Source organism: Cryptomeria japonica, chromosome 6, assembly GCF_030272615.1.
Source record: "Cryptomeria japonica chromosome 6, Sugi_1.0, whole genome shotgun sequence".
Classification (NCBI taxonomy): Eukaryota; Viridiplantae; Streptophyta; class Pinopsida; order Cupressales; family Cupressaceae; genus Cryptomeria; species Cryptomeria japonica.
In genome coordinates, this window is record NC_081410.1 from 865,702 (window position 1) to 883,930 (window position 18,229).

General features: G+C 36.8%; 1 protein-coding gene across 4 annotated transcripts; it reads left to right on the forward strand.

The window, feature by feature from the left end:
- Positions 1-9,120: 9,120 nt before the first annotated feature.
- LOC131077533 (LRR receptor-like serine/threonine-protein kinase FEI 1) lies at positions 9,121-14,043 on the forward strand. Of its 4 annotated transcripts, none has more exons than XM_058015044.2 (14): positions 9,124-9,480; positions 9,597-9,735; positions 9,812-9,947; positions 10,305-10,376; positions 10,506-10,577; positions 10,671-10,742; positions 10,931-11,002; positions 11,327-11,398; positions 11,512-11,618; positions 12,131-12,310; positions 12,418-12,750; positions 12,842-13,201; positions 13,350-13,483; positions 13,595-14,043. In XM_058015044.2, the coding sequence occupies exons 2-14, from the start codon at positions 9,603-9,605 to the stop codon at positions 13,811-13,813; spliced, it is 1,962 nt and encodes a 653-aa protein (XP_057871027.1). In that variant the 5' UTR covers positions 9,124-9,480; positions 9,597-9,602; the 3' UTR covers positions 13,814-14,043. The 4 variants fall into 4 exon arrangements, with proteins under 4 accessions (XP_057871029.1, XP_057871028.1, XP_057871027.1 ...); XM_058015047.2 differs by having other exon boundaries at positions 9,134-9,480; positions 12,842-13,096; XM_058015046.2 differs by lacking the exon at positions 10,305-10,376 and having other exon boundaries at positions 9,121-9,480.
- The last annotated feature ends 4,186 nt before the right edge of the window (positions 14,044-18,229 follow it).

Here is an 18,229-nt window from a genome sequence, read left to right on the forward strand (position 1 = left end):
CTCAACCCTAGGACCTAAAAAATTATATGCTAAACTATTAATCCTATACACTCATCCCTAAACCCTAAACCCCATCCTTCAACCCTATGTTCTAAAGCTTATATGCTAAACACTTGACCCTATACACTCAACACTCAAGCCTCAAGCCTAAAGACTTTCCCTAAACCCTAGGGCTTAAATATTATATGCTAAACCCTCAATCCTATACACTCAACCTTAAACGCTATACCCTATACCATATATCCTATACCCTAAACAATATATCCAACATTAGGCCTTGAATCTTAAAGGATAAACCCTCAATCCTATAAACTCAACCCTATACCCTATTCCCTCAATCCTAAATCCTATTCATTCAATCTTAAACCCTATCCCTCAACCTTAGGTCCGAAAACCTTTAATACACCCTATACCCTCAATCATAAGACTTTTCCCTCAACTCTAGGTCCTAAAGCTTTTATGTTAAAAACTCAAACCTATATGCTTAACTCTAAATTGTATAGCCATTACCCTAAAGCCTATACCTTATCTATCGATCCTAGGAACTAAAGCCTATAGGTTAAATGATAAAGTAACCATATACTCACCCCTATACCCTATGCCCTAAACTCTCAATCCTAGGCCCTAAAGCCTTTAGGCTAAACCCTCAACAATCAATCCTATACCATATACCCTCTTGTCCCTAAATCCTATTCCTCAACCCTAGGCCCTAAGGCCTATACAATAAATCCTCAACTCCATACACTCAACCCTAATCCCTATATCATATAACCTCAATCCTAAACCATATCCCTCATCCCTAGGCCTTAAATCCTATAGGATTGATCCTTCAACCCTATAGATTAAATCCTAAATATTATACCCTCAACCCTAAACCATACACTCAACCCTAGTCCCTAAAATATATATACTCAACCCTAAACCTTATACCTTCAATCCTCAAGGTTCTTGTGCCCTCAAAACTAAACCTTATCCATAAATTCTATACTCTCAACGCTAAACCCTATATTGGTAACCATAAACCCTACACCATATGACCAAAACCATAAGACGTAAACCTTATACCCTATATGGTAAACTCTAATACCCAACATTAATAATTAACTCTAAAACCTATATAATTGAATTTAATTTGCAAACCCCCAACTCTCAACTCTCTATCATAAACCATCAACCTTAGACTCGTAAACTATAGGCCCTATACAATAAATGATGAATAATTTAGAGATATTAAAGAGAGAGAGGAGAGAGGCATGGGAGAGAGATAAAGAGAGGCGAGATATAGAGAATAGAGGTAGAGAAAGAGAGATGTGAGATAGAGAGAAGAAGAGAGATGAACATGTGGAGGGATGGAGAGTTACATGAGGAGGGGTGAGAGGAGATGTAGGAAGGGGAGATAGTAAAAAGCTATAATAGAGAGAGACAATGGAGAGGGAGAGAGGTGAGATAGAGATAGATATAGGGGAAAGATAGAGAATAACAAAGATGGGGAGGAGATGTAGAGAGGGAGGAGATTTTAGATGATATATCAAGAGATAGGTATACCCTCAACCCTCTATTATCAACCCTAAACCCTAAACCCTAAACGCTAAACCCTAAACACTAGGAGATGCACCTTGAATCCTATATGCTAAACCCTAAACCTTAAAATTAATAACTAACAATAAAACCTAGACCCTCAACCCTAAACCCTCACCTCTAAATTCTTCACAAAAAAATGAACACATTAGAGAGAGAGAGAGGCAAGGAGAGACAAAGAGCGGAAGGGAAAGAAAGATGGAGTGAGATATAGAGAGGATTTTTATTGTCATAGGAACATGAGCACAATATAACACAACCACTCTAATGAAGATGGATCTTTAAGCATGGAGGCATTTTATTCCTAGCAATGTGAGTGCATTATAACTTATATAGAGACGTATCAAGATAGATACATAGGGATAGAGGGAGGGAGAGATGTAGATAGGAAGAAATAACATATAGACATAGGGAGATAATAGAAAAATACAAAGAGACACATAGGATAAAATGAGTAGAGGGAGAGGGAGAGAGAGAGAGAGAGAGAGAGAGAGAGAGAGAGAGAGAGAGAGAGAGAGAGAGAGAGAGAGAGAGAGAGAGAGAGAGAGAGAGAGAGAGAGAGAGAGAGAGAGAGAGAGAGAGAGAGAGAGATAAAGGTGGAGGGATAGAGATGGAAAGTTAGATTCAAGAACATGTTTTTTTGGTTTAAGAAAAACCAAATACGTGTTTTGTACAAGCCAAAACATGCACGTGCTTTTAGCTGCACAATACATGTACATGGTATAGATTATAGGATTGAATGTGAAGGGTTGAGGGATATTATTTAGGGTTGATGGTATAGGGTATATGGTTTAGGTTTGAGGGTATAGGATTTAGGGTTGAGTGTATACATTCTCAAGGGTTTATTATATAAGCATCAAGGCCTAGGGTTGAGGGATAGGGTTTATGGTTTATGGTTGAGGTTATAGAGTTTAGGTTTGAGTATATATGGTTATAGGGTATAGGGAAATGAGTATAGAGTTTAGGGTTAATAGTTATGGGTATGATGTTAACGTTTGATGCATAGGGTTGAGGGTTTAGCATACAAGATTTAGGAACTAGGGTTAGTGAAAAGGGTTTAGGGTATAGGTTGTAGTGTATATGGTTGAGGGTTTAGTGTATCGGATTTAAGACATAGGGTTGAGGGTAAATGGTTATGGGTTTAGAGTTAATTGTATATGGTTGATAGTTTACCTTACGACCCAAGAGTGAGGAATAGGGTTTAGGGTTAAGGGTTTAGCCTATAGGATTTTGGGCATATGACCTCTCTATAGGGTTTAGGGTTGATAGTATAGGATTTATAATTGAGGGTATATGGTATATGGTATAGGGTTGAGGGTTTAGAGTATAGCTCCTCTAAGGCCTAGGTTTGATGGATAGGGTTTATTGTTGAGGGTATAGAGTTGGAGGTTTAGGGTTGAGTGTATAGGGTTGCGGATTTAGCCTTTAAGATGTCGGGCCTATGATCTCTATATGGTTTGGGGTTGAGGGTATAGGATTTAGGATTCAAGGTATAGGGTATAGGATTGAATGTATTTGGTTGAGGGTTTAGTGTATAACCTCTAATGCCTAGGTTTCAGGGATACGGTTTATGGTTGAGGGTATAAATTTGGGGGTTTAGGGTTCAATGCATATGGTTTAGCCTATAAGATTTTGGATCTAAAATCTCTTTATAAGGTTTAGGGTTGAGGGTATAGGGTTTAGGAATCAATGCACAAGGGATAGGTATAAGGTTGCATGTATAGAGGGTTGAGGCTTTAGTGTGTACCCTCTAGGACCTAGGTTTGAGGGATAGGGTTTATTGTTGAGGGTATAGATTTGAAAGTTTTGAGTTGAGTATATAGGGTTGAGGGCTTAACCCATAGGCTTTTGGGCCTATGATCTCTATATGGGGTATAGGGTTGAGGGTATAGGGTTTAGTATTTAGGGTACATGGCATAGGGTTTAGCGTATAAACTCTAGGGCCTAGGTTTGAGGGATATGATTTATTGTTGAGGCTATATATAGTTGGGGGTTTAGGGTTAAGTGTATATAATTGATGGTTTATCTTATAGGATTTTAGGCCTTTAACCTCTCTATATGGTTTAGGGTTGAGGGTATAAACTATAGGGTTGAATGCATAGGTTTAAGGGTTTAGTGTATAACCTTTAGGGCCTAGGTTTTGGGGGAAGGGTTGAAGGTTGAGGGTTTATCACATTTACCTTAGGAACTAGGGTTGAGGGATGATATTTTTAGAGTTAAGGTAATATGGTTTAGGTTTGAGGGTATTAAGTATATGGTTTAGGGTTGATTGCATATAGTTAAGGGTTTATCATATAGGCCTTAGGACCAAGGGTTGAGGGTTAGGGTTTAGAGTTGAGGGTATAAGGTATATAGGGTTTAAGGTTATGGGCATAGAGTTTAAAGTTAAGTGTATAGGCGGCGTTAGGGTTAAGTGTATATGGTTGAGGGTTTACAAGTATAGTATTTAGGGTATAATGTTGAGGCTCTCTCTCTCTCTCTCTCTCTCTCTCTCTCTCTCTCTCTCTCTCTCTCTCTCTCTCTCTCTCTCTCTTTACCCCTCACCTACCATCTTTCTCCGTCTCTCTCCCTCCCTCTTCATCCCTATATTTCTCTTTAAATCCATTGTAAGCCCAAAACATGGCAAAACATGTATGTGTTTTGTTAAGTTAAAAGCACATACATGTTTTTGATATTATAGGAATTTCCAAGTGGAGGCCAAAGTGAAAACACTTTGATTTTAGGGACCAATAACATACACATGCTATGGAAACATAACACATACATGTTTTTTTATATTATAGGCATTAAGTGGAGGACAAACTGCAAAATGGGAAAAAAACTTTATGTGAGAAAAAAACGTACATGTTTCGCTTATTAAGCAAAACAAGTATGTGCTATGCTTATTTACCATATCATGTACATGTTTTGCTCTCCTAATTTAACGCTTACATGTTTTGTATTCAAATAACATGTACATGTTATGGTTTGGAAAGTATGAGCCATAACACAAATGTATTTTTGAATTTTTTCATAACGAGTACATGTTTTGCTCGTTTTTGGGCATTTGGCCACTTCTTTGTGCCCTGTCTTGGTGCACATACCCTAGTATCACACAAAAGAAGACACTTGTAAGACAATCACAACCTAGTTATTTAGGTAGGTGTGTTAACTTATTGTAGTCCCACAACACAAGTGCTAATACTCCAAGATTGATGTGAAGCACCTCTCTTTTGAGAGTTGGTAGATAGAGATCTCATGGCACAAGGGCTCACCTTTTCCCTCTCCATGAGAAGCTAGAAAACTCCAACCCAATAATTCCTATCTCTACTCAAGGGAGTACATTGTGAGTAGCTTCAAGGTATGTTATGTGTCCCTACACAAAACTAAGCAATAGATGGTGGCTCCTAGGCTTCTAAAAATAATAATTCTTAGTGGGTGACTATCTTGAACATAAAGCCCATTTGTATTAGCTAATATTGGTGGTCTCTTTTGAGCTTTTTAATTGCAATTGAGGTTGGAATACTAATTCACAACTTAAGGATTTTTATCCACACTAAGCAACCCTTCATGAACTAGAAGCTACATTTAATTATCAACCCAGGGATGTGAACTTGAAATGAGACAACAACATATATGCACTATGGAAGCCTTCTAAGCTATTGTATCAGTGGTGTATAGCAAATAAAATCAAAACAATAAACTGAATTGAAAACACAACAATGCTAGAAATAAAACTAATTACACAGTAGTGGCTGTAGGTAGACTGGTTATTTGCAACAATAGTGGTTGTAGATAGAAGACAAACTTTTCTAAAACTAATGAAATTAAATATGTTGAAACAAAACCTATCATAACCAACTCATTAATAAAAACATAATAAATAACAATGTAAACTACTGCAAATCTAAACTATGATGAAATCACAGTCCCTCAAGTGGCCCTTTCTTGAGTTGCTTCAATATGTCATTTGCATTCCATCTTCAATAAACAAGCTTCAATTCTCAAATAATCTTCTTATTGCAAATCAAATATTACATGGACATATGTCAGACTTGCTGATTGAAATTGAACACCATTAACAAGACTCAACACTAACTGGATACTCTCTACACTATTCTCAACACTATTAACTCACAACTCAACAAAATCTCAGATTTATGCTTGAGGCTTGTGTAGACGTATAAAAATGACCATATTCCTAAATGAATATTTTATATTCATTTCTCTATTTAATTAAATCCAATTTAATTAAATTACCCACATTCCTCTATTTAATTAAGTAAATTACTCAATTTATTTAAATTAAATTCACTATACCCATTGAATGAATAAATCATTTTATTCAATTAAATCCCCCCTATCCACTTTTAATTAAATTCAAATTTAATTAAATAGTTACCCTAAATTAAATAAATCATTTAATTGCAACCAAATTGAATGAAATTCATTAAATTCAATTAAATCCTATTATCCCTCCATCCACTTGCAAAATCCTACATCTCCCACTTGCCTTCCTAAACCCCTTTCTAATTTCTTCTAGACTCTTCTAATCGCTTCTAATTAGCCTAACCCATCTTCTAAACTTTGTCACATCCCTAAGCAAAGGGAAGTCACTTCTCAAACCCTTAAAGTCTTTGATAACCATTAAAGGCTTCAAGTCTTCAACCACTTAATTTACCAAAGTCTCCCAAACCATTAATGGTTAATTCAACCCTCTTACATGGTTAGAGACTTTTTGCCTAACTTAACCTTCATCCAACCCAAGGGTCTCATCAAGCCTTTAATGCTTTGACCATGATTATCTCTTAATCATTTGCACATGGGTTTATCCTTGGATTAACTCTTAATCCAATGGGTAAGCCTAACTTAAGCTTGACCCTTACCTTCTAGATAACCATGAGGTCTTCTCAGGCATTTAATGCCTCCAACCCCTTCTCTCAACCCAACCCTATGTTGACACTTGTCACCATTTCATTGGTGCAAATTGCAAACATGGATCCCCAACTTTCAAACTCAACCCTTGATCAATTCTTTCAATCCTGACCATCCATTGCCCTATTTTTGCTATAAATAGAACTCTCATTCCTCCATTAAAAAAAAAGATGAATCCAAGTTTGTAGTATCATACTTATTCTCAAAAACATTCAAGCTTTCTCATTTCATATATGCTCATCATTTTAGCCTCTCTTTTAACTAGGAATTAATCTAAATATGCATGTTTAGAATACTTTCTATTATCATTAGCTTAAATTGTTGAACTAATATAGTATGCTAGGATAGTTTGTTTGCTAACCTTGTCATCTTATAGTTAGTTTATTGGCATTTCTAGAATCATGCATAGTTTAGGATGCATCTCATATTAAATCTATCAAAAGCATCCCTCGTTCTTACATTTGCCATCCCTAAACCATTTTGCTCAGTGATCTGAGAGCAAAAACATTAGTTTGAGGGACCGTGTAAGATAGAGAACCATGGGACCCACCTTGGGAAGTTGAGTGATACTTCATTACTCCATAGCTTGCACCAAGAAGTCCTGTGGGTGTGTGAGCAAGGCTACATAGAACTCCGTTTTTCACATTTTGAGTTCTATCGACCCGCTTTTCCCGCATACAACTTGAGATTTGGAGTAATTACAAACTCAACAACTTATTACAAATTTCATTTCTTCTATGACAACAAGGAGATGACTTATTCTATTCATGACTCGTAATAAAGATTAAATTAACAAGAGTTGAGAGAGTTTTAATCACCTTCAAACTCTAGAACTATAAAATACAGTCATGGCTGAACATGTGTACAAAACATGTTAAAATTATTTATGAATCATCAAATATTATTTCCACAAGCTTCTCCAATTTTCCTTGACTTTAATAACTCCAAATACACAAACTCATGAAGAGGTAGAAGAGTCCAAGTTGAATTAGAACTCAATCCTTAACTGCTGCCTGGAAATCTGCTAGTTTGTTTCTGTCAACTTCTTTTGAATACTGCTCATTAACTATTGCTATAAACATGAGGTAAAGTATCATAAAACATGAAATAATATGGTTAATTTATAGGCTCATCTGTCTCTTTCATTCTCTTTACCAAACAACTCTCGATGGACCAAGGGTCTTGTGGCTTGGCTTCAAATGACTTTAGCCACTCATTGACGTACAACTTTCGCTCTCCCCCCTTTGTATTCCCTCATTGTGAAATGCAGTTAAAGTCAAACCTTGGGGTGATGAAATCCCCTAGCAAGCCTCTTACTAAAAATAAGAAGGAAAAGCGTGTGCTTCTCTTGCACCCAAATTCGCACGGGCACACGAAGGGAGAGGATACATACAGACACCTTTGGGAAACAAAAAATGTGTAAGCGCACACAACACTTGAGCAATGTTCATTCCTTTAATAAAATGAAGTCTTTTCTAAGCTAGAAATCAAAAACATAAATGAATCCTGCAAAACTAAATGTCAGTAGTTTCAATATTGTCTTTTCTTAGCGATCGTGAACTTATAAATATGTGTTAGTAGTTTCGATTTTTGTCTTCTACGATTGGGGACACGTTGCACATATTCATCATTAACCAAAATCACGACAAATTTCGTTAGCAAAAATCAAAAGTAGAAACTTCAAAGTATTGGAACAAAAGCACAAAAAAAGAAATCAGAAGCACAAAAATAGTAAACAAATACACAATTATACCTGACAGTAGCATTGTTCTACAAAACATAAGTGCCAAAATATGAAGCAAATGTGTTGATAGAGGACAAAACTGTCAATTCTAGAACTTGCAAAGGTGTTGACAACCTAAAAAGAAAAAGCACAAATAAAACTAACAAAAGCACACAAACGAGGGTCAAAAGCTTCGATTTTGTCAACAAATGTGCCAAACTGGTGAACAAGAGTGTCGAATTATGAACCAAAAGTGCTAATTTGAGAACTAAACCTGCAAAAACACTAGAAGCTCACAAAAACATTAGATTTTTGGGATGTGGATCCCACTAAGGATTGCCAAAATGTATGATCGAAAATCCTAAATATAATGATCGTCCTAAGGTAACCATAAAACCCTTGAATCAATGCCTAAATCTAGCCTACCAATAGAAACAAGTAAAGTGAATGTAAGAAACTAAATATAACATTAATTAAAAAACACAATCACTTACACAATTCAATAGAAACGATCAATATTTTTAAAAATATAAAAAAAAAAATATTATAAACAAAATAATACAACATAATAAAACACTACGTAAAATTTGAAACAATTTTATATGAAAAAAACTAAAAATATACTAAAATCATCGTAGAAAATAAAATTTAAAAAAGAACATTATAACTTGTTCTCTGAATCATGATGGGGTGCACTTTTCTGCTCCAAAATGATAAGAATCAAACGTCGGCCCCTCTTCTCTTGTCTCTTACGCTGCCCCTGATTAACATTCACCAAAAATTTCCCCCCCTCGCATTCGATTTTATCTGTACGGTCATCAAATTTAACCAGTGCAAGCAATTCTGCAGACAAATGTAAGTGTTCGCATTGGTTTCCGGATTATAATAAACAAATGGAAATGACAGTTTGAAGGTGATATGGCCGTGGCAAGGACTAACGGCTACCTGCCTACGTGAATAAAGATAATTTTATTGAATTCAACGCGCAAGAGGCCCTTCCCCGACAACCCACATCATTAATCTCTCTCACCTGGCAGTTCAAAGTGGTTCTAGTACTCAAGCACAATGCTGAACAATCAATGACCTCTGTATATGCTTTAGTATGGTAGATTTCGGAAGCAATGTTAAATGGAGGAGAACTAAAACCATGAGTAACTGAGTTATCTTTGCTTTTCTCTTTGCTCAAAAAAGTGGGGAGCAGGATTTCTCTTTCTGCATTATTTGCTGTTTCCTCTGCCCTCCTCGGGCGGGTGAGCTTTGACTTGGTGAGTGGATAACTATGGACTCTTACTCTTAAATAAGGTTTTGTTTTAGTAAGAATGATAAAAGCTGCAGGCTGACTGATGAATGCATTCATCTTCCTGATGTGATGATGCCTAAGGTTTCAATGGAGCAGTTACGGATTCAAACTGGCAGAGGAGGGTGCCATTGCCTGCCCTTTGGCAAGCCAATCATGCTTTGGTCGGTTGCACTAATGTATCTCACTTTGAGTGGCCACATTAATGCTCTAACACCAGACGGTAAGTTAGCAACTCACACTCCCTCCCTTTTTCTTATTACAGTTTTGATAAGTTTCCTTCATTTTTAACCTCGCAGGCATAGCATTACTGAAGTTGAAAGCAAAATTAAACGACACCAAGATGTTGTTAAGTAATTGGAAAGAATCTGATACCAACCCATGTGGATGGAGGGGAGTCGCATGCAATCATGCCAGCAAAAGAGTTATTGCTATGTAAGTCCACTCTTGTGCTCACCCTTCAGTTCTATAGCCACAAAAACAATTTGGGATTTCCCCACCCACATATATTTTGAAGAACATATATGTGGATACAATTGTTTAAAGCATTTTCCTTCTTAAGGAAACCCCCACCATTGAGGGAAGTTTTGGATCAATCTGAAGAGAGATCTTGAGAGACACTCGTACTGGAAAGCAAAAAACTTTTTAACATTGTTGCATTCAGATGTATGTTCTGGAAGCCTACAAAAATTTGTAATCAAGAGCACTTATGTATGGTCTCGGTAGGGTCTAGATGGTGGGTTTTTTTTCTTTCTTTTCCGTGTTGTGACTTTTATACATTTCTGTGGGCAGTAATCTACCATACCTTGGCCTAGGAGGCACACTTTCCCCCAGCATTGGAGAACTGAAAAAGTTGAAGAGGCTGTATGTCAAACTTTCTAAACAACTTTCTCTCTGTAATAAGGCTTTCGGTACTAGCTAGGTTAATAAGAGGACTTGAAGAATAGAAGTGATTGATACTGAGGATGTGCATATTTTTGAAATGGAGCACAGGAATCTTCACGACAACAGCTTGCAGGGTTTTATTCCACCTGAAATTGCTAACTGTAAGGAGTTACGGGCATTGTGAGTAACTCTTAACAAACTTTGTCATATCCTTTCTTCGTAAGGTTTCCATGTTTTCTTGCTTACTTTAAATTTATTTATATTTGTTTCCAGGTATTTAAACCACAACCAACTTGAAGGGGAAATTCCCGCAGGCCTTGGCAGCCTGTTCAATCTCATGATATTGTGCGTACTGCGTAGAGATTTGCTAAGTTATAGATACATACACTTCATAGCTCTACAGAGTCTACACAGAGATCTTGCAGCAGCATGTTTTGTATTAATGACGTGGCTTTTATTATTGCCGAGAAGTTTTCTGTTAGTGACAATGCGGTTTTTAATATAATCAAATGTTTGAATATTGATGTGGGCAGGGATCTATCGAGTAATTTATTGAAAGGCCGAATCCCTCCTTCAATTGGTCACCTGGAAAGATTACAACTTCTGTAAGTTATCTTATCTTTTTCGGTATTCTAAATTGTACACATATGATCTCACTGCAATTTATTGGAGCAGGGGTTTTGAACTTGAATCACTCTAACTAGTGTTTCCCATTACCATTAGACCAAAGGCTCAATTCAATTTCTTTTATAAATTTCAAGATAGATCGTCATCTGGAATTTCTTGCTGATGTTTGGATTTGAACTTGAGTCAATCTAATTAGTGTCTCATACTACAATTACACTAAGGATTCCTTAACCCATTCTCATAAAATTAGAGATAAAGAGTATCGTCTGTAATTTCGTGATAATGTTTGGATTTTCCTTCAGGAACCTATCAACAAATTTTTTGACAGGTGAAATCCCCAAAACTGGAGTATTGAAAGGGTTTGGAAATCGCTCGTGAGAAACTCATTCTTGTTAACTCCTGTAGATGTTTGTATATTGAATCATTGAATTAGAGTCATTGAAGTAGAATTTGCAGCTACATATGACACATTTAATTTGTTTTCCAGGTTTGTGGGCAACTTGAATCTATGTGGTCAACAGATTGACATGCTCTGCAGGAATGCATTGGGATTTCCAGCTGTATTACCCACCTCGGACCCTGATGTGGATACAGGTGATCCTTCCAAGACTTCACACCTGCCTGTTGTTTCTGTGCTCACTTGTTCTTTCCCTATCAAACATTAATCTCTTTCTCCACTAGCTTCACTAGTGGCTTTACTTCCTGGATAGCAAGGATAACACTCATTGACTTCTTTAGCCCAGACCACTCTTTGAAGGATATTATTAGATTCCTCGGAGACATTCTTCAATTGATAGTCTGTCTGATGCGTCTGACAATAATGCAAGATGAGGATAATTGATATGTTTGTTGTGTTCTCTTAGCAAGCTATAATCTGATCTCCCATGTTGGTGACGAACCCCTTTCTATTTTTCATTGTAGAGGTCACCGCAGATCCTCTCTTATAGTCTGTTGTAAGCTTTCTAGATTGACGTCTTTTTATGAAGTGTTAGAAGCTGGATTGTCTGCTAAGGTTTCTTTTATTACATCAGTATATTAGGCAATTTTCTACTCGAGCTTCTCTAGGGTTTGAACCTGACTTTTCTAAAACTCTTTGGATGCCTCAGTATCAACTAGAACATCCAAGCGCTACTCAAATGGAATTCTCATTGTGATTGGGGTAACGGTGGTTATGGCCACGGCTCTTGCTGGGCTTTTGTTCTTCTTGTGGTTTTGCATTTTGTACAAGAAAAATCAATTCAATGAAGGAAACAAAAATATAGAGGAACAGCTTCACCCAAAGACAGGTAGAAACCGATCAAGGAAGCATAGTAACATGATCTTTGCATTTCTGTTCATGATTAATCTAGTGTTTGTTTGACAATAATTTGCTCTTATTTGTTCCATATGGCAGATGCTAAACTTGTTATGTTCCATGGAGATCTGCCATACACATCTCAGGATATAATAAAGAGGATTGAAATGCTTAGTGATGCTGATATCATTGGTTCGGGAGGCTTTGGTATGGTCTACAAATTGGTCATGGATGACAATAATGCATTTGCAGTCAAGAAAATTCAGAATGATGGTTTAAGATCAGATCGCCTGTTTGAAAGAGAGCTTGAGATACTGGGAAGTATCAAACATAGAAACCTTGTGAATTTGCGAGGTTATTGCAATTCTCCATCAGCCAAACTTCTTATATATGACTACTTGCCCCTGGGAAGCTTACATAACTTACTCCATGGTTAGTATTCCAAAAATTGCTAAATCTCATTTATTTAATTCATGGTTGGCATTATAATATTCATCTGTTGAAGTAACCTCCAACTTGACAGAATCTCGAGAAGCAGAGACATGTCTGAACTGGAATGCCCGATTAAACATAGCAATTGGAGCAGCTAGAGGTCTGGCTTATCTGCATCATGATTGTTGCCCTCGTATTGTACATCGCGATGTTAAGTCAAGCAATATATTACTGGATGAGAATGTGGAGTCACATGTATCGGATTTTGGTCTTGCAAAACTCTTGGAAGATGATGAATCCCATGTGACCACTATAGTAGCAGGCACTTTTGGTTACATGGCTCCAGGTATAAATTCTCTTACTCCCGAGTATGTAGGGTTTAAACAATTCAACATCATCAGTTATAAATTCTCCACTATAGTAGCAGGCACTTTTGGTTACATGGCTCCAGGTATAAATTCTCTTACTCCCGAGTATGTAGGGTCTAAACAATTCAACATCATCAGTTATTTACAATGACATATCTTTAAAGAGTAGTGATTCACAATTATCTTAGGAGGTTCTCATATGCCATGTTTCGCTGACGTGTAAAATAATAGAATACCTTCAAAGTGGGCGAGCAACAGAGAAATCTGATGTATACAGCTATGGAGTTGTTCTGCTAGAGTTGCTTAGTGGAAAACAGCCAACAGATCCATCATTTGTTGCCAAAGGCTTGAACGTTGTTGGATGGGTGGGTCGGGTCTTCGCTTTTCTGGTTCATTGGAAAAGTGCTCCAATCAACATATTAATATAGTTTGTGTCTTTTTTGTTGTGGAGTTTGACTTTGAAATTGGCTATGCAGGTGAACACACTGTTGCGGGAGGATAGGTTACAAGAAATAGTTGATCCAAGCTGCCATTGCAGCTGTAAAGAAAGCATGGAGTCAGTTCTAGAGATTGTGGTGAGCTGTATAGCTTCCACTCCTGAAGAGCGTCCCACAATGAATCAAGTTGTTCAGATGCTAGAAGCAGAGATCATGTCCCCAGGTCTTAGTGACATTTATAATTCTAATTCCGAATGATAAGCTAAATGTGTCTTCAATAGATCTGTTTTGCCCCTACTTGTACATAATATTGGGGTACTGTGCGATTTATACATAAATACTAGCGCTTGAAAACTAACGGTACAGAGGAAAGCTAGAGGCTAGCTTTGCCTTGATAGCAGTAATCTCTATTTCAGGCTAACAGCACTGATTTGAACTTTCTATCTTCGTTATAGTATCTTAATACAAATGTTTTGTTTGGAGCAGTAGTTTTCGAATGTTTCATACAAATCATATCCATGATTTGTAAATATTTTTGACTTCCTTATAATCTGCTTTAAGGAGCCTTCCGCTTATTAATCAGATTCATGACAAAGCTGTGTGCTTTTGAATGGGATTTACTAATGTGATACTAGTAAGTGATGGTGTGATACTCAAAATCATTCATTATTGGAAACTACGTTACCATTTAGACACTTTTTTGAATGTGGGTTTGGGGTAAAGCACAAAATTAATTGCATGCATTTATTATGTCACATGTCATCGAGAGCTGCATATAACAACATTAGTCTTGGAATTCATAATATCATGTTTCCCTTTGAATGCTTGGAGCTGGGTTTACAATTGTGGCCGTATTTCTAAGTCTTGTTGATCTGCAGTTGCTCTTGAAGTAGAACAGGCAGATTTAGCAACTTGAAGAAACAAATTAGCACAAATCATGTGAGTTTCAATCTGAAGGGAGAAGAATATGTTAGAGAAAACTGCCCGTAGTGAAACTTTCTTGAGAATTTTTGACACAGGCAACCTGTTCTGTGTCATAGATACACAAAAAGATGACACGGCTGACAAGACAAACAAAATAGAAGATTTTATATATTTATCAGGAATCCCACAGCATTAACAGTAGAAAGAGATAGATGAAAGACAACATAAAGAACCATTCAAAATGCAGCAAATTTCCTGTTATTTTCTGGAAAGCTGAAGCTTTTACCAAGTTTCTAGTCTATTTATTGTAATCCCCAAACTCAAAAAACTAACCACTGAAATCTCCAAAAAATGCGTTTACTCTGTTTTAACCTTCTATACCCAAAATTGAAATTAGTTGATAGGTATTCACTTATTTCCCAACAGAAAACAGAGAATTTGAAAAAACTGCGATAATAACTATGCAGAGAACTCAACCAACGGAACATGGAAGAAGTCTTAATTGAATGCACTTCACCGCAAATTTGATGTATGTTTATAGGTGTGGGTTAGCTCTTGCAAGAATGGGAATGCGTACAAGAAGAGGATGGGGGGTGAAGCAATGAGGGAAAACTATAGTTTTGCATGAGTGCAGAACCAAAAGGCACGTTTGACTTAGATTTAACACAGAGATAGGTGGGAGGGTGCAGAGGGAATTTGAGGCAAGCACCGATGGGCAATTGACATGCAGGAGTTTCCACATAGAAAGTTGGGATTATCCATCAGGTTTTGACTGCTAAATTTGAAGACTGAGTTCGTTCCACCTACACATTGATGATAAGAAAGCATAAGGAAAAAATGATGATACAAATAACATTCACCCAATCAAATCCAGTAACAGAACACAGACAATCTCATTGATTGTGAGAATCTACTAACTTTAATATTAAGTTACTGTTATAAACAGCTAAAATGGTCTCTCAACACTTTTGTTGTCACCATATGCTAACATCACCCTATTCATCCTTCATATATTCCTCTTAGCATTGATTCAGTAAATTCTAATAATTTATTTAATTATTCAGCATTTTTTTCTACAGTCCACTAATAATTTTTTAACATTTACTTAACTAAATTCACTTGTTGCTTAGTATTTTCTGGGTTTGACCATAATCAACAATCAATATGGACTCTCAAAATTTCATGTTTTTGATTAAATTAATATGGACTCTCCAAATTTCATGTTTTAAATTAAATTCACTTGTATCTCAATCTCCCAAAAAGTAAATAAATGCAGTTTATTTATTTAATTCCCTTGCCTTGAATTCATTAGTTGATTAAATTTTTTAATTGTACATATTTTTGATTAAGAAAGCAACAAAAAAAGGGTGCTGACCTTTAAAAACCCGAAGGTAGTAAGAGAGACAACAAAACAGGGGAGCAAACCCTGAAAAAAAAAGTCAGATAGGCGAAAAGAAAAACTTGTCAAACAAGCAACAACCCATAACCCATAACCCAACAAAAGGAAGGGGAGAGACACCCGAGCCTTGACAAGGAGGGGTATGGTGGATGGGCGAAGACTTCCCCTTCCGCTTGCGACAAACCACAGTCCAGGCAATACTATCATTAGGACCATCAAAAGAGAGATCAAGTGGGGAGGACCCTGCAGGGTTACAAATAGAGGCGCCAGTAGAGTACTGCTGCAGAACAGTAGCAGGTTGTTGTAGAGGAAGAACATTAGGAGTAGTTTCAGTAGGAGTAGAACGGGGCTATAAAACAAGAGCAATAGGAATTGAATCCTCAGGAACAACAACAACAGCTTCAGCGACAATAAGCGACACAACTTCATCCTGGGAGGAGTCAACATAATCATAATCAGAAGCAAAGACAGTCAAGTGGTCAACTGTAGCATCCTTCCGCCAAGTAGCAGCACCTTTGTGACGCAAAAGAGAGCAACTTAAAGCTAAATGACTCGTAGAGAAGCATTTCTGACAGTGAAAGGGGAGGCCTTCAAACTCCAATGGTTGAGTCCAAGGCCTATCCCCAATCATAAGAACCACATCCCCAGGGAGGGGCGAAGAGATGTCAATATCAATTAAAATGCGGGCAAAGGAGGAGTGGCCCATGGAAGACATGACATCATCAACTTTCAAGAAACGACCAATAGAGTTACCGATGGCCTCGTAGCAAGAATGCTCCCAGAAATGAAGGGGAAGATTTGGAAGGCGAACCCAAACCGGACGCACATTAAGTGGTTCAGTAAGAGGGTTAAAAGAAGTTGTCCAGGGCTTAACAGAGAGATCTAGTGAACTCCCCAAGCTCACAACTTGCCCAATATCAAGTCACAATTAGACGAAGAAGCAAAGGAAGCAATGAAAAAGCCTTTAGCACAAGGAAAAAGTTCAATACTATGAGCAAGGAGGGGCTTCTCGGAATCACTCACCCAGCGATGAAGGTCTAGTAACGAAGGCCAAAGCCCAAAGAATCTGCACGCCAATGCACAACCCTATGTTTCACAAGTCTCCATAAAGTCCTCTCATCAAATCTTGTCCATCCATTTAATCTAGAAAATCTTAGCCCTTCACAAAACTTTTTTGGTTTCTTTTGAATTTCCAAAAAAGTCATTTTTAATTTGTATCCTCCATACAAGATCGCCACCATCCAAATCCCTTGATTATAGCACTCCTCTTGTGCACCAATTACAAAATCTCACTTGGAGGCTTCTCATGATTCCACGCCTTTCAAACAATCTCCTCAATCGATCTTCCAAATCAATCCTAGCTCTTGATCATTCATCCCTCAAGGATATAAATAATCCACCATGTGAGCTATATTCATAATATATGATAGAATGCCTTGTTATGTTGTCACTTTGGCACCTTACATTATTCTTTTCGTCACACACCAATTTATCTTGAGTATATCCACACTTTGTGTGCAACAATAGACCTATTAGTGAAGGACTTGTTATAGTTTTTCATATTTTATGCATTACTCTCTCAACTCAATTGGAGGTTTATTATTAGACATAGAATATAGTTTAAATTCTAGCTATTGATTTTTCTAGATTTGACTGTGCAGATATTTTAATGTCCAACATTTCAGATCGAACTCTATGATCCATCATCAAGGAATGAAAGCATGATAGTTTAAATTGATAGTTTGAATCCTCCTACGTGTTCTATGTTTGTTTGTACACATTTTAGTACCCTTAACATCTTTCTCTAGCTTGTGCCTCTAGTTTTATGTTAAAAGTTTGCAGTTCAACATGTACGTAAATGCTTCCAACACATCATTTCATATATTGATCCATAAATTTATAATTTAGCACATTTTTTAGTATTTTGCAAACTCAACGACCTAATTGGTCTTGTTTAGGAAATTCATTTCTCTTGCCCTTTTTTAATGATTTTGTTTTGTTCTTGATCTATTTGTGTAGGGTTTCTAGCATGTTATCTATTATTGTACTTTTCCTAACATTTGTATATAGATTTCACCCCTTGTTTTGTAGATTTTCTTGCATCCTTTGACCTTTGCTGTAATTTAGTGCACCCATGCCTATGTTGACATTTTTGCGTTCTCATGATGTATCTATTTTATGAATCAATGCCTCTATCCCCAACGCAAAATCCTTCACTTCCTATCATTTTGGGGCTTTTATTTTCTTGCATTTTTTAATTTATTTTTAATATATTTTCTATCTTTTTTTGTGTTAATTTAATCATTCAAGTACAAATCAATACTTGTTTCTTGTAGGTTCATTTGTAGTTT

Coding starts and splice junctions, on each gene's coding strand:
- LOC131077533 (XM_058015044.2), top strand. CDS start 9,603: ATGGAGCAGTTACGGATTCAAACTGGCAGAGGAGGGTGCCATTGCCTG. Junction 11,003..11,326: donor CTGGAAAGATTACAACTTCT/GTAAGTTATCTT, acceptor ATTTTCCTTCAG/GAACCTATCAACAAATTTTT. Junction 11,399..11,511: donor AAAGGGTTTGGAAATCGCTC/GTGAGAAACTCA, acceptor TTTGTTTTCCAG/GTTTGTGGGCAACTTGAATC.